Consider the following 26,314-nt stretch of genomic DNA (forward strand, 5'->3'; position numbering starts at 1 on the left):
TGTACATCGCATACTGCTCACTGCTTCAGGGACATAACCACCTCTCAAAGGGTTCACTTCCAGCCACTAGCAAAGAGATCTATGCTAAACAGAAGAGGTGAGATGAAAAACAAGGAAAAGGAGAGTTAGGCTGAGAGAGAAACCCTGGAGACTCAGTGTCAGGGACAAATGCTTAGCACTGAGCAAGTTTTTAGCCTCTATAGAGCCAGGCTCCACAAAAATGGTCTCAGAACATTTCCCTGGAGGAAAAGGAGGTACACACTGAAATCAGATGGCAGGTACAGTGGCTAGACCCAGGCCAGCAGACACTCCAGGTTAGGTGAAGAAATGGCTCTTGCCAGAGGCTACTGCCCAAAGCCCTCTCATATATTAACATGGTATTCCCAGTTTCAGCCTCTGGTCTCCTGGACAACCTGCAGTGAAAGTGGAGGATATATCTACCCAGTCATAGGTGCTCCACTAATATGGCTGCAAGGCCTGAGCTCCTTTGGCTAAGTCTCTAAGATCAGGGCGTGCTATGTCCAAGGGCTGCTTTCACCTGGATTCTCAGGAGCTTGAGTCTGGCACCCTAAACCACTTGGCCATCCTGACGTGACACCTGGATTGATTCCGAATGAGCATGGAGGCTGGCAACAGCTGCCTCCAACCGGAGCTGAGGTCAAATCCTGCCCCGTTGCCCACCTTTCCTAGGGAGGCTCATGGTCTAACAGGTGGCTCCATTATTAGTTGAACCTGAGGTATGAACACTTATCCTGCTGGCTGACTCCTTGTCTATTTCTTATGAGACAACTGAGGTGATAACGGAGAGCCCAGACAATCACTGGCAGAACAACAGCGCAAAGAACAGTACCCACAGATAAGCCCAAACCTTGCTTTGCAAAAGTCCAAAATACTTTCAGTAAAGTTGCTAATGCCTGCAGGAAGGGGGCTGCCCCCCACACCCCAACCTTGCTGGGTTTTCTCTTGCCATTCTGGAAGACATGGTGGCCACAGACAAGGAGCAAAAGGTTGAAGGGAGACAGCCAGAGTTCCCTCCTACCTCCCCACCAACACGCCTTGGGAGAGGGTGCCTGGAGAGCTTTGGGCCAGACTCCCAGAGCCCCTTCAGCTGACAGGCCAGGCTTTCCAGTGCTGCCAGTCTCAGGGCTACTTCCTGCCCTGACCCTAACTCGTTCCTCATGCTGCTCAGCTGCTTTCACTCCAGGGAGGTCTTTCTAACAGAGCAGGGTTAGGGAAGTTAGAGCTCTTTGCTGCATGGGTTTCCCCACTGGCTGAAGCAGGGCTATCTCCCTCAGAGGGAAAGACACACCCACAGCAGGGCTGTTGGAAGACAGGCTGAAATCCACCAAATTGAACTGAAGCCCAGGCTGCCCAGGCAGTGAGCCCAGAGCCATCAAGAGAAAGGCTGGCTCAGGTGTGTGAGCCTATTTGCTGATCCACCAGAATGAATCCACAGGAAATGATCAGTAAAGGAAGATGCGTGGCGGGGCGCCTGCGTGGCTCAGTCGTTGGGCGTCTGCCTTCGGCTCGGGTCATGATCCCAGCGTCCTGGGATCGAGCCCCGCGTCGGGCTCCCTGCTCGGCGGGAGGCCTGCTTCTCTCTCTCCCACTCCCCCTGCTTGTGTTCCCTCTCTCGCTGTGTCTCTCTCTGACAGGTGAATGAAATCTTTAAAAAAAAAAAAAAAAAAAGGAAGATGCGTGGCAGGTTTTGGGAGTTCTGTGCTGCAAGGGAGGACACGACACAGTCCCTGTGGCTTGAGCATGTGCCAGAGCTCAAGGGCTTTTCCTCTGCCTTCTGAGTCTCCAGGAAAGCACCAGAGGCCCCTTGACCCTAGATGAACTGCAGAATCAAATGCCTCAACATCCCTCCCTACTAAGGCCAAGGAGGTCCTTGGCCCTAGGAAGACAGAAAAAGGGTCAATGTACCAATTCACTTAAGGATGCAACTTCCAAAAAAGCCAAAAACCAAACATCTGTGGCAAGCTAATTTTAGGTGGGTAAAGTAGAGAACATTTCAATATTGGTGTACTCAACATGCCCTCAGCAAGACTGAGCTGGTACGCAGGTGGGCGGCCATGACAGCCGCTATTCATTCAAGTGCTGGGCAAAACCCTCTGGCGTGTGCGGAGGAGGAGTCCGACAGAGAAACGGACATGCGGATGCTGGACCGGAAACTTGGGGTTCTGGGTGCAGTTTCTACTTGGCACTTAAGTGTGTGAGCTTTTCATCAGTTCTTTCTAGGTTCTGTTATTTGAAAATTGGGAGCTGTGTTAACTGTGGATCTGCTCAGGGTCCTAGCCCTGCCAAGATTGCTGCAGAATTAAGCTGGGGGATGAGTCACTGCTGTGTCCCCCCACTTCACAAACACCAATTTGACACTGGGTAGAGTAGGGCTCTCTGGCCCATAACTAAAACAATAGTTGAGTGCTTTGGAGCATGATTTCTTTTGCTCTTCACCACACCTCCTTATGGAGAGATTCATCCCCACGTTACCGGTGCTGAGGCACAGTGGATACGGGCAGACCGCCTAGGCTCAAATCCCATCTCTGCACCTTACTGCTGTGTGACGTTAGGCAAGTTCCTTAACTTCTCGGGGCTTCAGGTTCACCTTCCATGAATGGCAAGAGTAAGAGTATTTATTCTTTAGCAATATTATGAGGGTTAAAAGAACTAGTATGTAGGGACGCCTGGGTGGCTCAGTCATTAAGCGTCTGCCTTCGGCTCAGGTCACGATCCCAGGGTCTTGGGATCGAGTCCTGCATCGGGCGCCCTGCTCAGCAGGGAGTCTGCTTCTCCCTCTGCCCGCCGCTCCCCCTGCTTGTGCTCTCTCTCCCTCTGACAGATAAATAAAATCTTTAAAAAAATACATGTATGAGGGGCGCCTGGGTGGCTCAGTTGGTTAAGCGACTGCCTTCGGCTCAGGTCAGGATCCTGGAGTCCCTGGATCGAGTCCCGCATCGGGCTCCCTGCTCGGCAGGGAGTCTGCTTCGTCCTCTGACCCTATCCCCTCTCATGTGTTCTCTCTCTCTCATTCTCTCTCTCTCTCAAATAAATAAATAAAATCTTTAAAAAAAAAATTTAAAAAATAAAAATAAATAAATAAATACATGTATGAAAGTGCCTACAATGGGGTGTGGTCTGACTTAAGTGCTGTCCGCCCGTTAGCTCTTTCTAGCATTGGCACACCAGTCCAGAGGCCTGCCCTCAGGCACAGAGCGAAGGACGAGAAGAACCAGGATTCCATCCCTGGGCTTTATGACCCCAGGACTGCTGTTCGGAGCAGCAGTTACCTCATTGCCTTCTGAAGTTCCGAGGAAGGATGTACACAACACAGGGGACCTTAACCGCACCTAAAATTCCTGCCCAGTATGCCCAGGCAGCCGGACGTGTCCACACGGCCACACATTCCTGGGAAAGATGCGCTTACCTGGATGTAGTCCACTGAATCGCCAAGAGCTTTAAAAGCCGTGTACATGACCTCTCGCTTGCCTCCCCATTTCTGCATGATGCACGAAAAGGTGCTGGTTCGCACCACATCCCGCACGCGGCCCATGCCCTCCTGCAGGCTGGCGTCCGTCTCCCCTTCCCCCGCCTCATGGAAGTTGCTGCGCCACACAAAGAAGCCAGCTTGCTCAGTGCCGCCTAGCACCTCATGGAAGATATCCAGCATGTAGGCATCCTCCTGGCGATTGCCATCCACCACCATGACCACCTTGAGGTCAGGGAAGGCGATGCGCTGGGCTGAGCGCAGGCACTTGCGCAGATAGTCGGGGTCCTCCTGGTAGGCGGCGATGCAGAGTGCCACCGAGCGCTGCGACGGGGCAGCGGGGACTTTGAGCGGCCGGCCTGCCCGCCGCATCCGCCGGTGCTCCAGGAAGGCAAACAGGCTCTGGATGAGCAGGTGCAGGCCCAGGATGGCCCCGTACAGGCCGAAGGACAGGTAGTGCTTTTCTGTGTGAATGAACTGGTAGCCCGTCACGTAAGCTGCCAGGATGCCACCCAGCACCGCCAGGGCAAACAGGCTGGTGCCCACCACACGCAGGGCTGTCGTCAGCTGCACCGGCATCTGGTGGGAGACGGAGGGAGGTGTGGAGTCAGGAGGCAGTCAGTGCGAGTGGGACTGTTTTCTCGGGGAAGGCCCAGAAAGGGGGAAATGAGCCACTCATCAAAACCACTGCCCCTGACTGAGCGTGACTAAGACCGTGTGTAGACTCAGAAGCCAGGCCCCTGGGGTTCGAATCCCAGCTCCGCCACTTCAGCTCTGTGGGACTCTGCCCTGCCCCTCGGTTCATTCATCTGTGACACATGGACTGCAGCACTAACCTTGTAGCATCTTTGAGGGTGAAATGGATTACATATGTAAATTTAGCAGTTCGAGTAGCATTTATTCTTGTTAGACAAACCAAAGCCAGAAAGAGCTCTGTGATGCCCACCTGGTGGGTGGCAGTCCTGGGATCTGCCTGACCCAGAGCTCTTCTAGGCAACCTTCAGGAGGGGTGAGCCGGAGGCAGCCCTGAGCAGGCGAGGGGCCCGGGAGGGAGGATGACCAGGAGGCAGACAGAAGCTAAGAGCTTCTACCTGCCCTGTACCCACCAGGGTCCTGCGCAGAGGGAGGGGAAGTAAAGCACAGGAACCATGAGGCCCGTGAACAAAGTGGGGGAGGAAAAGATGAGAAACAGCAGGAAACATAAAGACGTGGGGGGGCAACTTCTCGCACTTGAAACAGCAAAATCAGTAAGAGAAAGTTTCCCTGTGGGGCGCCTGGGTGGCTCAGTTAGGCGTCTGCCTTCGGCTCAGGTCACGGTCCCAGGGTCCTGGGATCAAGCCCCCTGCTCGGCGGGAAGCCTGCTTCTCCCTCTGCCACTCCCCCTGCTTGTGTTCCCTCTCTCACTGTGTCTCTGTCAAAGAAATAAAATCTTTTTTTTTTAAAGAAAGTTTCCTTGTGTTCTCTGCTGTCTCACCTTTTTCTCATCTACCGGAGGCAGGAAAGAAAGGGAAAGCAACGGGGAAAAGCAGACCAGGAAAGAGGAAATGAGAGCTGGGGTGTGGACCGCTCTCCTGGAAGCCCAGCGGCCGGGGCGCCAGAGGGAACTGCAGCCACCACTGCAGCAGCCTGGGAGGGCTGGCTGCCCGGGAAGCCCCATCCACTTGGTCCTAGTGCCCGCATGGCACCTCCGTGCTCGTGCCCCTGCCACTCCTCCTGCCCTAAGTCCGGCCTCCCAGCAGCTGCCCTGTTGGCAACATCTGGGTTTTAATGAAAACAGCTTAGCACTCAGCACCAAAGACCTGTGCTTGAGACACAGCTCTACCACCTCCTGGCTGCCTGACCTTGCCCAAGTGGTCTGAGACTTGGGGTCCCCCAAGGGGGGTGGTTCTAATGGTTTCTTGCTCCATAGGTCTCAGGTAAATAATTTCCCGGAAATTAGCAGCACTTCCTGCCCTGAAGGAGGACCCAGGTGGGAAGACTGATTGGGGAAGAGAGGAGGGGCTGATGAGGACAGCTCCCCACTCCTCATTCTGACCCACGCCTTCCCATCTCCTCTCTTTGCCACCTGCCTGATCTGGAGAACCCCATTTCCACCACCACCCACCCACCCTCTACAGACCACGGGGTCTCGCTTCCAAGCTTGCTCCAACTCTAGGTCTTACTGGAACCAACCCTTGAGCCCCGCTCCAACACAAATGCACCTTCTTGCGAGGGGAACAGTGCCTGTTCCCCTGCCACCTGCCACATAGGATGGGTGAGGAACACGCGGTCATTGCCTAAGTCCGTCTAGATTCAGGCACCAGCAGCATTCCAGCAGCTGCGGTCCGGAAAGTGCTGTTGGCAGCCTCGCGGCTTCGGGAAGCTCGGCCTCTAGGCGCTGTGCCCCGCCATTCCTGGGAGCCTGCTTCCTCTGCAGGACTCCCACCCTTCCCCGGTACCCCCCCCCCCAGTGCGCCTGCGGCTCAGGGGCCCCCAGGCCCTGCACCCACTCCAGGAGCACCGCTCCCCCCGCCCGCCCCGTAGTCCTCTAGACCTTACACGCCAAAGGGGCGCCGCTGGGCACCACTGCCCACCTGCGCTCTGGGAGAGGGCCGGGGCCGCCGCGGCCAGCCCGGCAACCTGCCGGGTGCTGGCGCCCCGCCTCGGTGCAATGCCGGAGGCGGTGCCCACCAGGTTAATGCAGCCGGGAAGGCACTCGCCAGGCTTCTCACCCCCGCCTGAGCCTCGCCTTCTGGCAAAGGCGGCGCCGGCCACACCCACGTGCCGGCTTCCCACGACTCAGCAGGGAAGGAACGGAAAACCCGAGGAATCAGCCGGACCAGGCCCCGCGCATCTTCTCTGGGCCCCAGCTACCTTGGCAAAGTGTGCCTGCAGACAAAGGCAGCATCTCCGGTGTCGCCGGCCCCTTCCTCTCGCGGGCAGGACCCCCAAACCCCGCACACGAATTGGAGGCACTACCCTGGCACCCCGTACCCCACCGAAGACCAAAAATGTCCCGCAGCCAAAACCCCACGAGCAATTAGGTGCTGGTGCGGGCTCTGGCAGAGGCGCCACTGCCCAGATAGGGGGCCGTGCCACCTCAAGCGGGGAGAGGGGAGCCTCGACCACCTCTCACCCACCCCCATTTCGTTCAGATGGGATCCGCTAGAGCTCGGAACCCGTAGGCTAATGCGCACCCGGCTTCAAGGGCACTAGGTTGGGGGGCGCTCCCTAAGACACCTCCCCGCAGGTGACTGAAGGAGAAAACCCTCGGCCAAGGACGCACGCCGCCAATCTACACCCGAAACTTTGCAGGGCTGCCGGTGTGCGGCCTCTACAGCTGACAGGTGTGCCCTGCTACGGGGCCCACACGCGGCGGGATGGGAAACTTGCGCGCGGGGCTGGGGCTTTTCCCCTTGCGCCTGGCCGCCCGCCCGCCCTCCCGGCCCCTCCGAGCCGGCTAGGGAAGGGGAGGCAGGGCCCGCAGATACAGGCGGCCGTGGCCCGGCTGACCCGCAGGGCCCGAAGCGCCCGGCATCCTGGTGCCGGACAGGTGCGAACCCCCCGGCAGGAGTGGGGGAGGGAGAGACTCCCACCAGCCTCGTGCCCCGCACCGCCGTCCGCCCCCTAATCCATTCACAAAACAGAAGCCGCAAGGGAGGAAGGGAGGGGAGGCTGGAGGAGGAGAGGATGGAGGAAGAAAGGGAGGAGGGGTCAGTGGGGAAGGGGCTGCAGGAACCACCGCCGGGAAGCCTGGGGACACTGCAGCCCTCAGCCGGCCTCCCGGCGCCGGACGCAGCGCCCGCACAGGCGGCGGGGTGGGGGGCGGGAGGTAGGGGGGAGGCGGTGGGGGTCAGCCGGGCTCGGCCAGCGGCACCCCTGGAGCCCGGCGCAGCCCCCGCGCGGCGCGGCCCGCCCCTCGGATGTGGCCGGCTGGCCGGGCCCGCGCTCACCGTGCCGCCGGCTGCCCGCGCTCCGGTGCTCAGCAGGCCCGCGGCGGCTCCATGCCCCTCCTCCCGCTCCTCGCCGCCGCCGCGCCTCTCTCTCTCCCCGGTGCGCCGCCGCCGCCGCGCGCTCCGACTGACGAGCGCCGGCCCCACGGAGCCGCCTTTAAGTACCGAGCGCGTCCCCGCCGGGAGAGGCGCCCTCCTCCGGCCCTAGGGCCGGGAAAGTTGGGAAGAGTGGGAGGGCTCCCCCGAGGGCCGCGAGGAGCACCCCCTTATTGGCTCAGTCGGAGGGAGCTACACGCGGCCGGCGCTCGGCGGGACGCGGGGTCCCGCGTGCACGCGGCTCCAGCCTCGGTCTCTGCGCCCTGGAAGGCGGGTTCTCCCACGGCGGCCAGAGGCCGCGCTCCTCCGCGCTCCTCCGCGCTCGCCCCGGGGCCAGCTGCCCAGGAGGAGGCGGTCATTGTGCTCAACCCAGAACCTGAGGCGTTGTTAACTTTCAGTATAACCCCTAGCGACTTCCAAAACTGTTAACTCTCCATTCCGCCTCCCCCGCGCCCGGCTTTCTAAGCCTCGCAATCTACTCACTCTGCAAAACCGCCGAGGCGATGGAAGTCTTCCCCCGACCGCGGCACGCCGAGGGGCTGTTCGCTGTATAGGGTACTCCCTAAAACCAAGACAGCAGAACCTTCCTGCCGGCAAAAAGAAAAAAAGAGGCGAAGAGAATAATTATCAAATATAAAAAGACTGTTCAAAGAAGGTGTTAACAATTGTGACAAGCTTAGCTTTGGATTCCGCAGTGGGGCGCTGATGACTTTGAGGGTTTGCAAAAGCTCCAAATGGTTTTGCAGGAACCTTGGAAGTTCCGGTGTCTTAAAGCCAAAACCAAATCCTCCTCCCCTTTTCTTAACACCTTTATTTCCGACATCCACACCTCCTAAATTCCCAACTGACCTTATAGCCAGTGGTTTCCAGGTCCCCAAAAGCTGGTGCTGGACTTGGATGAGATGGGGTGGGGTCAGGGAGAGGTGGGAGTTGTTAGCAGAGGAAGTTTAGAACCAGTTGAATTAGAAGCCGATTTCTAAATCTCAGAAAAGCTTGAAGAGATAAAATTAAAGACTGGTAAAAAAAAAAAAAAAAAAGTGAATTTACATGTCCTCCAAACACACCTGAGATAATTTCCATCACTTCTTCCCAAGCTGCAACAAATTTATAGCAACATTAGTTGCAGTCTACAAGCTGCTCCTCTTAGAAATCTTAGGGCCCGGGGCACCTGGGTGGCTCAGCCGGTTAAGCCTTTGGACTCAAGTCATGATCCCGGGGTCCTGGGATTGAGCCCCACTTTGGGCTCCCTGATGAGCTGGGAATCTGCTTATCCGGCTCTCTCTCTCCCTCTGCCCCTCCCCCTGCTCATGTGCTCACATGCTCGTGCTCTCTCTAATAAAATCTTAAAAAAACAAAACAAAAATAAACGTCCGTAGTGTATTGGAGACAAGGCATTTTTCATTGACACTGATCTCTGAATTTCTGGTCACCGAGGATCACATCCCATAGGAATGAGCTTGTAGAATCCAGAACAGATGCCGTTCTCGGGTTGAGGATAACTGGAGTTAACTTTCACTGAGCACCTGCTCTCAGCCAATCTCTTCAATTCTTGTAACAACCCTGTCAAATACTCAGTCCCATTTCTGGGAGGAAGATACTGAGGTTACTGCCCACAGCTAGTGGCAGAACTGACTCCAAAGTCTTCCTCTTAATCAAAGGCTCCTTTCCCCACTCGTGCATTATTCGCTCTTCTTAGGGCCTGTCTCAAGTTCAAAACATATTCCCATTGTGGATTCAATACTAGTTTTTAAAAACACACAAAAAAAGAAAATTTAAACCATGTAGCATATTAGTGATGATTTTCTCAAGCCAAAGTGTGAAATGATTTGGTTTCTGTAAAGCAAGATGGGATGGGGTGGAGTGGGTGTCTTTGTTTGCCTGGGGGACCCAGCAATGAGCATGAGTGAGGGTGGGCAGGGAAGTCCCTGAGCCCCTAAGATTTCTGTCTTTTTTTTTAAGATTTTACTTATTAGAGAGAGCACACGAGCTCAATCCCAGGACCCCAGGATCATGACCTGAGCCGAAATCAAGTCACACACTTAACCAACTGAGCCTCCCAGGTGCCCCAGAAATCCAGACTTTTATGTGAAACCTCCTAATTTTTAAGTGTTGGCAACTAATTCAAATGTTGTGAAAAAACAATAACAGTCCACAGGCCAGGCAAAATTTGTCTGTGAGTCACATACAGCCAACTGGCTGCTTGTAAGTGACCTGTTTAGAAGCTGAGGGAATGGAGCAGCCAGTTTGGAAAGATCCTGTCTGCCCTCAACGCAACAGCCCCCTGACTTCGCTGGGAGCAAGTTTCCTGGGCTGTTCCAGGACCATCTCATGCCTAGTTAATTTCGAAGGCTTCAACTTTGTCCCATGGGCTTATTGCCTATCTCCGTTGGCTCCAGGGAGTTTTATAGGTGGTGGGCTAGTCAATTAAAAACTCCTAAATGAACAGCCAGCCGGTCCAGATGCAACATCATGAGAACAGTAAACACTGCCCATACCAATTGGCTTGGCCCCCTTAATGGCTTCCCCTGAGAAGCAAATTCTCTTTTTCTGATCTGCAGGGCCAGCGACCCTGTGTTATCAGGCAGCAAGGAGCGACTTCACCTTTGTGGCCAGCCTCTGCCAGGGAGGATTTGCCTGTAATTAACTTCCAGTTTGCAGTGCCCTATTTGCATCATCTCTTGGAGGGGAGAAGGGTAAGGGAATCTTTAAGGAGCTGATAACAATAAAGCTCAAGTTTATCTCTGCTTACCACTGGGGATTTAAGAATAGGACTATTTCCACACCCAATCACGTAAAAAAGTGAATTCAGATGTTGCTGAATTGGCTTTTACGTGGGTTCCAGAGAATAAGCCTCCTTATTCAGCTCAGTAGTAGAAAATGCATGCTGCATTTCAACATTCATTTGACAAACAGTGAAGACCAGCCGTGAGAAGGGAATGATGCTTTGGCACCAAGAAGTGTCAGGCTGGTCCCTGCCATCTAGACAGTTATCCATTTTGAAGACAAATACACTTGAAAAGTGGTCAACTGGGCGCCTGGGTGGCTCAGTCAGTAGGCGTCTGCCTTTGGCTTAGGCATGATCCCAGGGTCCTAGGATCAAGCCCCGTATCAGGCTCCCTGCTCCACGGGAAGCCTGCTTCTCCCACTCCCACCCCCCCGCCCCCGCTTGTGTTCCCTCTCTCACTGTGTCCCTCTCTGTCAAATAAATAAAATCTTAAAAAAAAAGAAAAGCGGTCACCATTCAAGACAATTTATAATTAGATGTTGATGAGAGAATCCAACTAGAAGAGTCTGAGGATTTCAGGAAAGAGATCTCTGTGAGCTGGAATGGGCTGAACAGAGTTTGTAGAAAGAAAAGAACATTCTAGATGGGAGGAAGAGCTTAAGAACAAGAGCAGGTAAGGATGCCTGGGTGGCTCCATCGGTTGAGGATCCAACTCTTGGTTTTGGCTCAGGTCATGATCTGGGGGGGTGAAGCATTGTGAGATCGAGCCCTGCTGGAGCCCCGAACCCCGAGTCAGGCTCCGCACTCCATGGGGAGTCTGCTTGAGGTTCTCTCTCTCCTTCTCCCTCTCCCTCTGCCCCTCCCCCTGCTTGCACTCTCTCTCTCTAAAATAAATAAATCTTTTTTTTTTAAAGATTTTATTTATTTATTTGACAGAGAGAGAGATAGCAAGAGCAGGAACACAGGGGGAGTGGGAGAGGGAGAAGCAGGCTTCCCGTGGAGCAGGGAGCCCGATGTGGGGCTAGATCCCAGGACCCTGGGATCATGACCTTAGCTGAAGGCAGATGCTTAATGACTGAGCCACCCAGGTGCCCCTAAATAAATAAATCTTAAAAGAAAAAAAAAGAAATTTACACTGAAGAACTTCCAACAGTACCTGCTCTAAGGAGTGCCTGATGAGTTTTAGCTGCTGAGGAGGAGGATGCTAAGGGCAGATTCTGGAGCCTTGAATGACTGAATAAGGAGTTTGCATTTTTTTTTTTAAAGATTTTTATTTATTTATTTGACAGAGAGAGAGATAGCGAGAGCAGGAACACAAGCAGGGGGAGTGGGAGAGGGAGAAGCAGGCTTCCCGCCGAGCAGGGAGCCCGATGTGGGACTCGATCCTAGGACCCTGGGATCATGACCTGAGCCGAAGGCAGACGCTTAACGACTGAGCCACCCAGGCGCCAGGAGTTTGCATTTTAACTGGCAGTGATGGAGAACTCTTAAAGAAGTCCGAGCAAGGTGGTAATAAGTTACAAGTATTGTCCGGGGACAGCTGAGCTGCGGCCTGGGGTGGGGGTGGGGGGGCCTCAGGAGTGGGAACAGGTGTACGAGGCGTGTTAACAAGCCGATCACCCAGAGCAAAGGGGCGCAAGGGGGCTGCGTGCACCGTTGGTGCTGCCCTCAGGAAGCGTCCCTGCGGGCAGGTGGTGTCACTGTCTTGGGCACGAGTGAGGGTGGGGGTGGAGGAATCATCAAGAGAAAGAGACTTCTATCCTTTGGAGGGACGAAAGGGCCATTCTCCAAGCTTTGGAGGGTTTGAGGTAACTGAAGCTGACAGGTCCACAGACAACGATTTCACCTTTCCACCACTCTTCAAATCCAAACTTGTGAAATCCTCAAACACCTTGCACCAAGAGGAGTCTGCCATTCAGTCTCCCTTGTCACGGCCGGGGCTTGAAGCTGCAGGACGAGCCTGCCAGGACCCAGGTGCCGCTCCGCTCCACTGGTCTCCTAGCAAGTGACGGGGCGGGGACGGGCGGAGGGGCATTCTAGCTGCACAGCTTCCCCCCCCCCGGCTCTGACCTCACGCTTCAGTGCTCCTCGATGGCATGCAGCCCGCAGCTTCCAGCGAAGCAAAGCAGAATGGGGGATGGCAGCCAAGCCATCCCTCCAGGCTCCATCCCATCAACTTCTCTGGGCCGACCATAATCAAAACCTCTTGAAGCTAACGAAAGTGAATTTAAACTGGCCTCCAAAGAATAGCAGGTTATGTCCCCCAGCTGACTAAACAGGGCTTCCTCTTCAAGGCAGCTTGATCTGCAACACTAGTTAATACCTAATTCCAAGGGGAAAGTACGTGCCTTGACGACAGCAAGGCAGCTACGACCCCACAAAGTTATCCTTTCAGAACCTGCCCCTCTTACCGACAAGTACTCTGTGATCAGTACCCTTCCTGGGGGCTATGTTTGACGAAGCAGGTGTAAGGACTTTTCTGTCCTGCAGTTATAATGGTGAGATTTCAACTCCAGGCTCTCTCTCTCCCTCCTTGGATGGAAGAATCGTTTTCATTTCAAATTAAGGGGCCTCTGCTCTGCTGGCGGCCGAGCAGTCAGCCCCTGCGAAGGGGCCAGGTTCTTTTATGCTGGCTGGAAGGTCAGGATTAGAAGGGCACACCAGAACGATAACCGAATATCAACCCAGACCTGGAGATGCTTTTCTTGGAATCCTGAACAGCAAAAGCTCTTCCCGGCCATTTTTCCTTTTTCTCCCTCTCCTAGGTGAATGCAGAAAAAAAATCCAGAAGGCGATTTTCAACCATAATCTCCTTCTTGTTGGGATATTGTGCAGCTACTAAGAATTACGCTCATGAAGAGAATGTAGGAATATGCCAAAATGCTTCCGATGCAAGGCTAAGTAAAAAAAGGCAGGATACAAAATTGTTATGTATGAATGACTACTTTACATTCTTGTTTTCTTTTAAATCCTATAAATTAAAAGGCAAGAGAGAAGTTCACCCAGATTATCAGGACCAGGTTTTGTCTGGGGTAGTGGAACAATAGATTTTTCTCTGTAGTCTCCAAATTTCCTATTAATAAATAAAATAATTTTGTAGTGAAAAGGTATTTTAAAATGATATAAATCTTGAATTTATAGAATTTCCTTCTAAGCTGGGGCTAGGTGGGGTATAGTCCATGTCATACATGGGTTCAGGTGAAAGGGGTTTGGAAACCTCAGGAAAGCAAGCAATAAAGGGGCACCTGGTTGGCTCAGTCAGTAGCATATCTGACTCTTGATCTTGGGGTTGTGAGTTCGAGCCCCACACTGGGTGTAGGAATTACTTTAAAAAAAAAAAAAGAGCAGTCAAGTCAGGAGGGCCAAGATATAGACAGGATTAGTGGTCATCAAAACATGAGTAATTTGCTTTCTTTAAATCCTTCCCAGTGATCCTTTGAGAGAATTTAGCAGAGAAGGAAGGAGTACGCATAGCTGTGTTAGCTCATCCAGCACCTTTAGTGAATTATAAAAAGTCTTCCTCCTGGCAACATAGCCGGGAGCCACGGCACGTGGTTTGCATGGCACACCCCAGCTGCTGTCAGCCCCCATTCACCCCCTCATCTAGGATCGTGGTGATCCTGGGTAAGGGAGGGAGGTGCACATGAAGATGGGCTCTAGGTGGACCCTGAAAGGATGCTTTTCCTGGCGGAAAAAAAAAAATGTATATCCAAGAATGATGATGTCAACAACTTTGCACTGAGGCTGGAGGAAGGCCCAGGGAGAGGTTCTGCTCTGGGTGTTGTAAACTGCCTCCCCCCACCCCGCCGTGCAAGTACTCACGTGCGTGTCCACACCCACATGTGTACAAAACTCACTGTACCCCAAATGAACACATGCACACTTGCTCATTACACAAGCACACACCCACTTTCTGGACTTCAGTAGAACACAATCCCAGTCTACCTTCCCAGCCCCCTGTATCAGCAGGAGGGGAACAGATCGCTTCAGGTAAACTTGTTCCAAATTCATTTGACTCTTGTTACGGTACCATCAACAACAGTGTTTAAATGTGTTGGTATTTCTGCTTTACGTCCTCTTTCTTGATGAAAGACATCATCAGTCACTGTCACAGAGGAGGTCCAAAGATGGATCCTCCATAAAAGCTATTAGAGAAGAGCCAATGGTGGGGGCAGGTCCCATCAACTCCTTCATGGGGAAGGACCTTCCCCCCACGAAGGATGCCCTACTATCAGACTTTTTTATTTTTTGGCTAGGACACCCCCTTAACACACACACACACAGACACACAGAAACACACACGCACTTCTCTCACTAGGTGAACTAATGCAGCGGTTTTGGCATCTGGCCTGCTGCACAGACTTTGAAAACCTTGGAGCTTTTTAAAAAACACTAACACCTGGACCCTATCCCAGGTCATTTTAGAATCACTGGGGGTGAGCCCCAGGCTTGATTTTTTTTTTTTTTTTTAATTCCTTAGGTGATTCTATTATGTATGCAAGGTTGAGAACACATCCGGAGGATTCTCCTCAGCTGAGATTCGAAAGTGCATTTCTGGCATCCGGAGGACAGCAGAGAGCCAGCCAATCCCACACGTGAGCTCCAGAGTGTAGAAGTGTCTGTCCATTTTCCTCCTGCACCATGTTCCTCTGCCACACCTGTCTGAATTAACTGACCTTAAAAACTGAGCAATAGGGGCGCCTGGGTGGCTCAGCCGTTAAGCGTCTGCCTTTGGCTCAGGTCATGATCCCAGGATCCTGGGATCGAGCCCCGAACCGGGCTCCCTGCTCCACAGAAAGCCTGCTTCTCCCTCTCCCACTCCCCCTGCTTGTGTTCCCTCTCTAGCTGTGTCTCTCTGTCAAATAAATAAAAAAAAAATCTTTATAAAAAACAAAACAAAACTGAGCAATGAACTAATGAGCTACCAAGCCCGAGGGGAAAACAGGAAAAGGAGAAAAGGTGCTGATTTGAACTGGAAATGAGGAGGGAGAGCCAGGGAGACACAAAGAGGAGAACAGGACCAGATGGGCAGGATCGGTCCCCACATCTCTGCAATATACCTGGAATTGGACTGACATCGTCTTTTTGTTGGCAAAGGAGCTGCCTGCCTTTTCTAGGAGAACTGGGGTGTGGGGGGAAACCAGCCAGCCCTTGTCAATGGAAGGACAGGGCTGCCAAAACCTGACTTGGATTAGCTTTCAGTTTTTAAACAAAAGAAATTCTAAACAAACAAACAAAAAAAGAACTTCTGCACTTTGGGGGCTTTTCCTACTCAAAGGATGGGTTAGGGTAACGGGTCTGGCTATGGAGTCCTCATGATCATCTCTCTCCCTTGGTCCTGGCCTTGGCCAAGGAAAAATACCCACGTGGCTGATGCTGCAGCCTCTAACCCCGATGCTCACAGTTTCTTTGGGGGAGTTCACGGAGGGAGGGTACTCACCCCTCCCCCACAGCTCTCTGAAGCATCAGCACCACTATTCTTTCAGTAAAGACAGCCTAATTTCAGGCTGGCCCTTCCCTAGGATTAATACGGTCACCATAGGATTGGAAGTTTTGAAAGTGGTGTGTGGTCTAATAAAGGTGTGTTGTATGTTGGGGTGGGGGAGGGCAGAGACGACTGTTGGAGTTCTAGAGACTCTGGAAGTGCGGAGCAGGTGGCTTTGTTCTCCCCCAGCGCCAGGCTACCTTGGCGTGTGATGACTAGAGATGTACATCAGAAAAGCCCCACCCAGGTACCGTTCGGAGCAGGCTTCAGCTCCAAGGCAGACAGCGAAGATTAAATCTTACATCATTCAATAAGCCACTTAAAGGCAGAGAGGGCGCTCCTGCAGTTCCAAAGCTCCCTGCAAACTGCCCTCTGCTGACACCCACAGCTCTCCCCCTCAGCCCTGCTCTGGGGTGCAGGCAGGCGCTGGCTGACCGGCCAAGCCTGGGAACTAGTGAACAGAAGAACAAGGTTCTCTGCCCTCGTGCACTTACATCTCCCCTTTCTCTGTCTCCTCCCGTTTGCAAAAACTTACGTCTCTGGACCTTATTGCTCCCTTCTGCAACAAAGGGCTGTTCATTCCAGTCTCTCTTTTTTTTTCCTCTCTCAAGGGAGGGTATGGGATAGAGCTATCAGTGTATATAAGCAAGTAATATAGACACAAGAGATCACAGTTTAAAACGATCCGTTGTGATCATTCTGAACATGAAATCTGAGAACTTGACACCCTGCTTCCAGGAGATGAAAGGGTAAAAAACCAAACCAAAACAACAGCAAACCTTCAAAGGGGCTGTATCTGGGCTCTAGTTGGATCTATGGGAAGACTTTCCACACTTTCGGTGTTGCACACACTTCTGCTCCCAGGGAGGCCGTCTTGGGTGTCTGCTACCTTAGCCACCCCCAGAAAGAAGAACAAGCCTTTAAACAAGCCATTTATGAAAGCTGTTAAGAGTATAGGAGCAGGAGGGCTGGGGGTTTTTTGCTGATCTCATCTCTAGCTGCTGGGCCAACAACGAGATCAAACACGAGACACAGAACACGTTCTGGTGTCTGAGGCTGGGTTTGGTGTCCGAGGACACTGCTCGCAGGGAATCAGGGCTGACGTTTCACCTGACGTAGGTCGTCCATTTAAACAAGCAGGGAGGGCACCTGGGTGGTTCAGTCGTTAAGCGTCTGCCTTCGGCTCAGGTCATGATCCCAGGATCCTGGGATCGAGCCCCGCATCGGGCTCCCTGCTCGGCGGGAAGCCTGCTTCTCCCTCTCCCACTCCCCCTGCTTGTGTTCCCTCTCTCGCTGTGTCTCTCTCTGTCAAATAAATAAATAAAATCTTTAAAAAAATAAAAATAATAAACAAGCAGGGAACCACTTTCCTGATCCTCACTTATATTAACACTTTTTTTTTTTCACCATTTGGAAATACAGTATCTACTGGGGAGCAGCAAAGCACAACGGTTAAAAGCCCAGCTTCGGGAGCCAGACTGCCTGGGTCCAAATACTGGTTTAGCTACTTACCAATGGATATGTAATCTAGGGCGGGTCATCAGCCTCTTGGGTGCCTCACTCTTCCCATCTGTAAAACAGGGATAATAATAATACCTACCTCACTGGCCAGGTGGGAGGATTTGGTGGATTAATAGATCTCAAACACACAGCAGAGCACAGTGAGCTCTTTATAGCGTGAAGCTTCTGTTCAGTGATGTACACTACAGCAGTTGTTTACTTCGTGGATTACAAGATGAACTTGATACTCTGAGGGGCCATCTGACCCAATGTCCTCAGTCTGCTTTGAGAACCGTGGTCCTTATCCTGGGGACACTCCAAGCCCCTTGGGAGGGAATCCCCTAACACCCAGGGCACAGTCTCAGAACTGAGAGTCTGGTAAAAATTGTTTTTGGTTTTTGGTTTTTAGTAGGCTGTACACCCAACCTGGGACTTCATCTCACAGCCCCTAGATCAAGAGGCACGTGCTCTACCGACTAAGCCAGCCAGGTGTCCCTGGTAAGAATCCTTTTTAGTAGACGTGCAGGGGCTCGTGATTTCTTTCCAGGATGAGTCCTAATAATCTGGTGAGTGTATTTGCAACGTGTGTCGTTGTGCCCCCATTGGTGGTTTTGGTATACAGTCTGCCCCCCCGCAGACTGTCCAGTCCTTGAATTATTTAGAGCATGGTCTCAACACTTTGCTGTGGAGACTGAACCTATATTTCATGGGTATTAAAGCAATGTCAACTGAGGGTAGGGCAATGTAGTGTTTGTGCTGCTGAAGCGAGCACAAGGATAAGGCAATGTAGATCAGCACGCACTTTTTGGTGGACATCGTGGTATTAACATTTAGAAATGTTCAAAGCCGGGCGCCTGGCTGGCTCAGTCGGTAGAGCATGCAACGCCTGATCTTGGGGTTGTGAGTTCAAGCCCCATGTTGGGTGTCGAGATTACTTAAAAATAAAATCTTAAACAAAAATAACAGTGTTCAAGCAGCATGATCCAACATTTACACCCCTTAGGACCTATCCTGTAGAAATGCTTCAGTATGCAAAGAGTTATGTTGAGAATCCCTGAAGAATCATTGGAAATTAGAAACAACTCAATGACCATCAAGAAACAAATGCTTAAACCAGCTCACCTACACTACAGAAGACATGTGCCATCACAAAGGACAGGGAGCTGTGAGTATTGACAGGAGAGTGTTTCCAAGATATATAACTAAGAAAAAAATATGTGGGACACTCTTTATGATTCAATCCTATTTTGGTTTTTGAAAGCAGTAATGCCGGCCTGAATTCATTTGGGAGAAGTGTGAAAGGCAAGAAAGATCTGAAGGGACATGCATGACAATGCCAGTGGTAATGCTGGGGCAGGAGTAGAGGTGAAATTGGGGGCATTTTTGTTTGTTACATATGTATTACATTTGTTAGAGTTTATGTAACATATGTGATCAGAAAACACACGCACACGCACACACACGCAGAAGCAGCCAGGTATCCGTACTTGCGGGCTCTGTCGCTCCCGGGCATCCTCAGAGGCGGCCCGGGGCAAGCACAGGGTCTCAGTAGGCGTCCCTCAGCACGTGTCAGCAGAAATCAAACTCTACCTTCATGGGACACACGTGCTGAGGCTCATCTGGATATATGAACCCTGAGTTTTCTTCCCAAACTGTGCTCTATACTCATTTGGCGGGGGGGTGATGGAGAGAGGCTCTCTAGTAGTTAACAGAGGTTCGAGGGTTTGGCTGAGACCCAGGAGACGTGGGGCCAAATCCCACCGCAGGGGGATAACAATAGCTGGCCTCCCTGTTCCATGAGGTTGTTGTGAGCATCAGACCAGGTTTTGGATACAAAACAACTTTCCAAACGAAAGGGAACACGGAGCAACTGATCTTCCTATTCTGTGCCCCACAGGGACTGCAGAGGGTCACCAGGAGGGAGGACAGCCCCTGAGCCCCCCCCTGGCGGCGCAGAGAACTGCAGAGAAGGACAATAAGCAGGCACAGCCCCTTCCAGGGCCGGTGGTGAGGGTCTGCATTCCCTGTTCACCTGCCAGCACGCAGCCCCGAGCCCTGCCAGCAGGCAAGACAGCTTCCCAGCCCCCAGCAGCATCTCTGTTCCAAACCCTGGTGCCTGCGAGTCAGAGGTGTCGCGCACTGCAGTGAGCCTGCTGCATGTGACTGCAGAATGCCTGTGGCTGCAGAACCTGCTGGAGGACACAGCCAGGCTCTCACGGGTCCCGCCCACTGCGGCCCAGGCGCGGTCAAGGAACAGCGGCTACCGCTCACAGCCCACCCGGAACTCCGCGGCCCTCTCCCACCCTCGCCCTTACCACTGACATTCCGGCTGAGATCTGCAATTTCTGTGCAAAACTACAGAAGCCAATCGGGCTTTATACAGGTCAGATGAATCATCCCCCTACTCATTGCTCCCAGTCGAACCACTTTCCGCTTCCTCAGCCATCCCTCCAGCTCAGCAACGTGCTGCTGAGCATCGCGGGCAGGTGCAGGCTCTCACAGACAGTGTGGCGGGGGGGGGGGTGGGAGTAGGGGGCCGATGAGGGCATATCAACACCTTTGCTTTCCAGGGAAGAGGGGTGGTGAGGAGATGGGGCTTACCACTTCATTCTGATGGAGGAAAAAAGGTGGCTGGGTACACAACTCCTTTGGGCTATAGGCATTTCCGATTTTACAGCATTCATCCATTTGGCCTCAAGGCACTTTACAAAAATAAGCTGAAGGTGCTGCCCCCCTTGCTCAGAGTGGTCCAGCACACCCCACCCTGCCCCAGCGGCTCCCCTTCCCTCTCGCTCACTCCCCTGGAGCCACCCTGGCCTCCCGGCCTGTCCTCAAACCTGCCAGACACACTCTCGGCTCCAGGCCTGTGCACTTGCCACTGGCTCTGTCTGGAATGCTCTTCCCCCAAATATCTTCCTGGTCACTCCCTCACCTCCTTCTGGTCTTTACGCAAATATCACCTTCTCAGTGTGGCCTTCTCTAAGCAACTGACCTAACCGTAGAGCTCCCATCCCTGTACGGTCTGCATCCACCTTCCTGACTTAAGTTTCCCCCATAGCATTTAACCTCACTTGACATTCTATCTCCTGTATTACCTTCCTTATTGCCTGTCTCCTTCCAGTACAATGTAAGCTTCCCCTGAGGGTAAGGGTTCAGTCTGCTTTGCTCACTGCTGTGTTCTCAGTGCCTGGCACAACATCTGGCACAGAGTGGACACTCAGTGAGTGGCTTTTGCTGTGATTTGCTTTGCTAACCTCCAGTCCCTGGCGCCTCGGCCCTTCTATGTAGATGGGTGAGCAGAGCCACAGGAAAGGTAAAAGAATGGAGGAGAGAGGTGAAGAGAGGAGAGGAATATTAGCAAGTATGGAGAGATGGTAAGGAGCAAAGTGAAGGTCACGAGATTTCTGATTAAGGAACAGAAGGCCTGTAGAAGGGCACATGCCGAGGAGGAGGAACCACACGGCAGAGAGGGAGACTCTCCAGAAGACTCCCCATGAGAAGTCACCTGAACGGGCAGTCGATGCTCAGGCAGTAGACATGGGGCTTGGCTGCAGCCTTGTCTCTTGCTATAGAGCCATCCTCTGTAGGCCAAGGAGCTGTGGACAGCAGGCCTGGAGACAGGAGCAAGAAACCAGGAAGGGAAAGGAGGGAGAGAAGGCGGGATGGGGCCAAGTAAAAGACCACACGGATGATCCCGGGGAGTCTGGGTGGCAGGCGGCTGGGCAATGGAAGAAAGCAAAGGTGAGAGGCCAAGGGAAGTTCAGTAGGACAGAAAAGGGAGCAGACTGGAAGGGCAGCAGAGAGAAGGTGGCCTTGGAGGAAGGGCAGAGGTGGGAGCAGGCCTGAGGACACTGCTATTACATATTACATAGGACCAGACACAACTCACAGGCCCTGTAGACGGAGGCGGCACTGTTGTTCCTACCACCTGCCATGGAATTCCGTGTCTCTTTCTTTTTTTTTTTTAAAGATTTATTTATTCATTTGAGAGAGCGAGAATGAGAGAGAGTACATGAGAGGGGGGAGGGTCAAAGGGAGAAGCAGGCTCCTCGCTGAGCAGGGAGCCCGATGCGGGACTCGATCCCGGGACTCCAGGATCATGACCTGAGCTGAAGGCAGTTGCTTAACCAACTGAGCCACCCAGGCGCCCCCGTGTCTCTTTCTTTCTTTGCTTTTTTTGGTTTTATATTTTTATTATCCTTAAGTTCTTTTTTTTTAAGTTTACTTATTTTTTTTAGTAATCTCTATAGCCAACGTGGGGCTCGAACTCATGACCCCAAGATCAAGAGTCACATGCCCCTCTGACTGAACCAGCCAGGCGTCCCTATCCTGAAGTTCCTAATTCTCATGCTCTTTCCCAAGGATGGATATATATATATATATGTATATTTACACGTATATGTCCATATTTATTAAAAAATAAATATATATTTATTTAAAATATATTTGTAAATATAAATTTGGAAACTTTTTACTATTTTGGTCATGTTTAGGAGGGTTAACATTATGGTGTCTTTCCCTTGAATTTGGTAACAAGGTCAGAAAAAGTCACTCTCTGAAATGGAATCCATCAAAATCAATAAAGAACAGATGCTTTTAGCCACTTGCCAAATAATTCAAATTAAGAGGCAATTTATAAATGGAGATACAGAGACTAGAATGCTTCTTGAGGCACTCCCTAGGAGAATAGGTTTTGAGACTAGAGTTTCTCAGTCTAATCAAGGTGATCAATTAGGATCTATCTTCAGAACTGGAATGTATTTAATGCAAATGAAGTTGTAAGTTAATCCAATCATCTAACATATCCAATCTGATATCCGAAGTACATTGTATGGAGTCTAGTTAAAGATAGGCCAAGAAACAAGAATTTTTAGGGTTTATCCAGCTGGTTCAAAGGAGATTCTTCTCTGATTTGAAAGCCCCAATCCTGATTTTCTAGACATCCTGATCTGGAGAAGGGAAACAAATCCAGCTACCCTAGCTAATGACAGTATTTCTCAAAAACATCTAATTGCCTTTGTTCTAATTCTTTGCTTACTAAGCTAGCTTGTGATCCAAATCTGTAAGAAGGCCACTTTAAAGGAATGCCCACCACAAAGGTTCTAAGCTGAGAACTGCATCTGTAATCTGGCCAGAGAGAAATAGCCTGTTGTTAACTGGCAAATGGGCATGCTTGTACACATGCCTTCAGTCACCTATGAGTTTTGGGAAGTTGTGTTTTGGTTGCCCTAGGCCTGGTTACCCCAGGCAGTGGAGATAAAATTCTGTTACCCAGCCCCACAAAGCTGAGGACTGGTCAAGAAATTCTGGGTTAGCCTTGTCCAGGTGTTGACAACAGGGAGGGTTTGTTCGAAGCAGCCTATTTCTCTTTTTGTTTCCTCTCTCTCTCTCTTTTTTTTAAGATTTTATGTATTAGAGAGAAAATATAAGCAGGGGGAGGGGCAGAGGGAGAAGCAGGCTCCCCGCTGAGCAGGGAGCCCGATGCGGGGCTCGATCCCAAGACCCTGAGATCATGACCTGAGCCGAAGTCAGGCGCTTAACCAACTGAGGCGCCCTTCTGTCTTCTCTTTTAGCTGCAATCAAATTCAGTGGCCAAAATATATAAATAAATCAAGAGGAGTCCACAGTGCTACATCTGACATGATTTCAATAAACTTGGCATCACGTCACCAATATGCTACACACTTTCCAGTACACGTTTAATCAACCCATTGTCTAAGCATTCCTCCCTAAAGGAGCAGAGGACTGAATGCACGATATAAACTCTCTCATCTGAGATGTCTGTGGCTCTTTTGTCCTATAATCAGGGCAACTTAATGAAAAAAGTAGCAGAGGGAGCTAAGAAAATAGCTCAGAAGGACAAACAAAGGGCTTACCCTTCATCTCTGGAAGATTCAACAAGCTCGACTCTCTTTTCTGGAGATCAAATCCTCAATGCCACAGCTTTCCAGCTCCATAGCAGAAGACCAGATTCAGACCTGTTCTTTCTAGCTAAAATAATTTTATTCCATTTTGCCTATTTTGATAACAGTTTCCTTCCCCTCCCTGCCTCCAAATGCATTTCTGTGCTCTGATCTGCCTCTTGATCAGCCGAGGATGACTAGCTCTGGCTGTTCCTCATTATCACAAGGAAGAACAGTCTCACCACGGAAGAATATCAAGATATGTGACACATGTACCACTCAGGAGGGTGATCAACCTCTTCAGTTCAAGTGACAAGAAAAGAAAGGTCCATTAGTCAAATTCTACCAGTCGTGTTAAAAATATACTTCCATCAAGTAGACTTCTTTCTCTAAATGCTATAGGACAGTGAAAAATGTGTAGATAAATGAGATTTGTAATCTTTTGTCTTCGAAGGACACATGCTTCAGGCCGGGTGCAGGATGGCTAAATAGATGCTTTAGGAAGGTCAGCCTGAAGACGCAAACGGCCAGAGACATAAAGCCATCCCTCCTTGATGTCCTCTGAGCCAGGTCTATGGCAGAACCACAATCTTTTTCTCCAGCTTCTGTGGTGGGAAGAGGAAATTTCTCATTATCTCATCCAGCTCTTCAAGGGCCAGCTGGGCATGGAGCTTGGCCACGTCATCAGGCTCCAAGCGCACCACGTGTTTCAGCAGGTGGTAGAGATCCTTGAGGACATCCCTCAGCACCTGTATGAGAGAGACAGCGTCATGAAGATCTGTCTACTGTGCCAAAATTTCTCAGAACGACCTATCTACCGTCTCCTTCCTGAGAAGTTCTGTGAGGAAACTCACAGGCTCCCTGAAGAAGATTATGCATGGCCTTCTCAGATGGAAGGAGGGTAGCTGTACTGAGATAGGCTTCCTTTTGGGTTTCTCGTGACCCCTGACACCTCACTATACTGGCCTTGGGGGCTGCTACTCCCTTTTATCCCCAGACCAAAGTAGAGATCCCAGGCCCCTTCGTTCAGTCCCAAAGCATGGCACAGAACTCAGGACCACAGACAGGTCATGGTGCCCAGATAGGGTGACCCACGGTGCCCAGATAAGAGCATAATTACCAGCACCTTCCTCTCTAGGTCCCACAAAGCCCTCTGTGGACACCCATCTGCAGACATCTATCTTATGAGATCCAGAAGGCTATCTCTTCAGCAAGGATGCCTTTCCTTGCCACTGCTTTAAAAATTTTCCACCCCAGTTCCATCTCCATGCCCTTCTTCAAGTCACTATAATTTTATTTTTCAACTGCAAGGTTGCAACAGGAAACAAGGGAGGGCTCTGTAGATAGAGCCACACCCATCTTTCACTTCCAATCCTCTCATCTTAGGCTCTGGTATGGAACTGGGAGGGTGCCAAAGCACCTACTCCCCAGAGCTCCTCATTTCCTCCAAAATCCTCCTGGCTTTGGAGTTACAACTTTTAGCAGGAAACAGGTTTCAAAAGAACAGGTAAACTCAAGTAAGAGGCCTTAGGGATCAGCTGGCCAAACTAGAGACTGAAGACTCTAGGTCACAGGGGGTCACATGACTTGTCTGTGGCTCCTTGTGAAATTACTTCTGGTCTAGGGCTCTTTGCCTCAAAAGCTACTATTTTTGCCTCAGGTACTGTATGAAGTATTTTTCATATATTACCCAATTTTTATGAGAAAGATATTAGCCCCATTTTACAGATGAAAACATAGAAGATTAGAGGGTTACATAACATCCCAAGATTACTCAGCTAAAAATATGGGGGAGCCAGATTTTAAACACCTAGAGCCTGTGTTCTTATTTGTTTATTTTTATTGAAAAGGTAATACAGTAGAAAAAAGTACACATTAAGAAATAAGTCTCAGGGAGGGGGGCCTGGGTGGCTCAGTCGGTGAAGTGTCCGACTCTTTTTTTTTTAAATTTTTTTATTAACATATAATGTATTATTTGGTGTTGAGTTTGATAAATTTGGGGTACAGGTCTGTGATTCATCAGTCTTAAACAAGTTTGGGTGTTGAGTTTGATAAATTTCAGGGGTACAGGTCTGTGATTCATCAGTCTTAAACAATTCACAGCACTCACCATAGCACATACCCTCCCCATTGTCCATCACACAGACACCCCATCCCCCGACCCCCCTCCACTCCAGCAACCCTCAGTTTGTTTCCTGAGATTAAGAGTCTCTTATGGTTTGTCTCCCTCTCTGGTTTCGTCTTGTTTCATTTTCATTTTCTCATCAGAGAAAGACAAGTATCATTCTCTGATTGACTTATTTCGCTTAGCATAATACCCTCTAGTTCCATCCACGTCACTGCAAATGGTAAGATTTCATTTTCTTATGGCTGCATAATATTCCATTGTATATACATACCACGTGTTCTTTATCCATTCACCTTTCGATGGACATCTAGGTTCTTTCCATAGTTTGGCTATTGTGAACATTGCTGCTATAAACATGGGGGTGCATGTGCCCCTTCAGATCACTACATTTGTATCTTTGGGGTAAATACCCAGTAGTGCAATTGCTGGGTCGTAGGGTAGCTCTATTTTCAACTTTTTGAGGAACCTCCATTTCCAGAGTGGCTGCACCAGCTTGCATTCCCACCAACAGTGTAGGAGGGTTCCCCTTTCTCCGCATCCTCGCCAACATCTGTCGTTTCCTGACTTGTTAATTTTAGCCATTCTGACTGTGTGAGGTGGTATCTCATTGTGGTTTCGATTTGTATTTCCCTGGTGCCAAGTGATGTTGAGCACTTTTTCATGTGTCTGTTGGCCACTTGGATGTCTTCTTTGCAGAAATGTCTGTTCATGTCTTCTGCCCATTTCTTGACTGGATTATTTGTTCTTTGGGTGTTGGATTTGATAAATTTTTCATAGATTTTTGGATACTAGACCTTTATCTGATACATCATTTACAAATATCTTCTCCCATTCTGTCGGTTGTCTTTTGGTTTTGTTGACTGTTTCCTTTGCTGTGCAAAAGCTTTTTATCTTGATGAAGTCCCAATAATTCATTTTTGCCCTTGCTTCCCTTGCCTTTGGCGATGTGTCTAGGAAGAAGTTGCTGCGGCTGAGGTCGAAGAGGTTTCTGCCTGTGTTATCCTCAAGGATTTTGATGGATTCCTGTCTCACATTTAGGTCTTTCATCCATTTTGAAT

The 26,314-nt window shown here is 50.8% G+C and overlaps 2 protein-coding genes across 2 annotated transcripts in view; both read right to left on the minus strand.

Moving 5' to 3' along the window:
* The window catches only part of HAS3 (hyaluronan synthase 3), a 27,558-nt gene extending 4,236 nt beyond the window's left edge, over positions 1 to 23,322 (minus strand). The window contains 4 exon segments of the mRNA XM_081806436.1: positions 3,403 to 4,066; positions 7,999 to 8,102; positions 17,238 to 17,295; positions 23,102 to 23,322. Coding sequence (XP_081662562.1) covers positions 3,403 to 4,066 — 664 coding nt within the window. The 5' untranslated portion in view covers positions 7,999 to 8,102; positions 17,238 to 17,295; positions 23,102 to 23,322.
* Positions 23,323 to 23,463: 141 nt separating this feature from the next.
* Positions 23,464 to 26,314, minus strand: part of TANGO6 (transport and golgi organization 6 homolog) — a 189,092-nt gene continuing 186,241 nt past the window's right edge. Inside the window, exon 18 of the mRNA XM_081806421.1 lies at positions 23,464 to 23,877. Within this exon, the coding sequence (XP_081662547.1) occupies positions 23,701 to 23,877 (177 nt within the window). The 3' untranslated portion in view covers positions 23,464 to 23,700. The remainder of the gene's footprint in view (positions 23,878 to 26,314) is intronic.

This window comes from Leptonychotes weddellii, chromosome 16, assembly GCF_054177405.1.
Source record: "Leptonychotes weddellii isolate Sample4059 chromosome 16, ASM5417740v2, whole genome shotgun sequence".
NCBI classification, from domain to species: domain Eukaryota; kingdom Metazoa; phylum Chordata; class Mammalia; order Carnivora; family Phocidae; genus Leptonychotes; species Leptonychotes weddellii.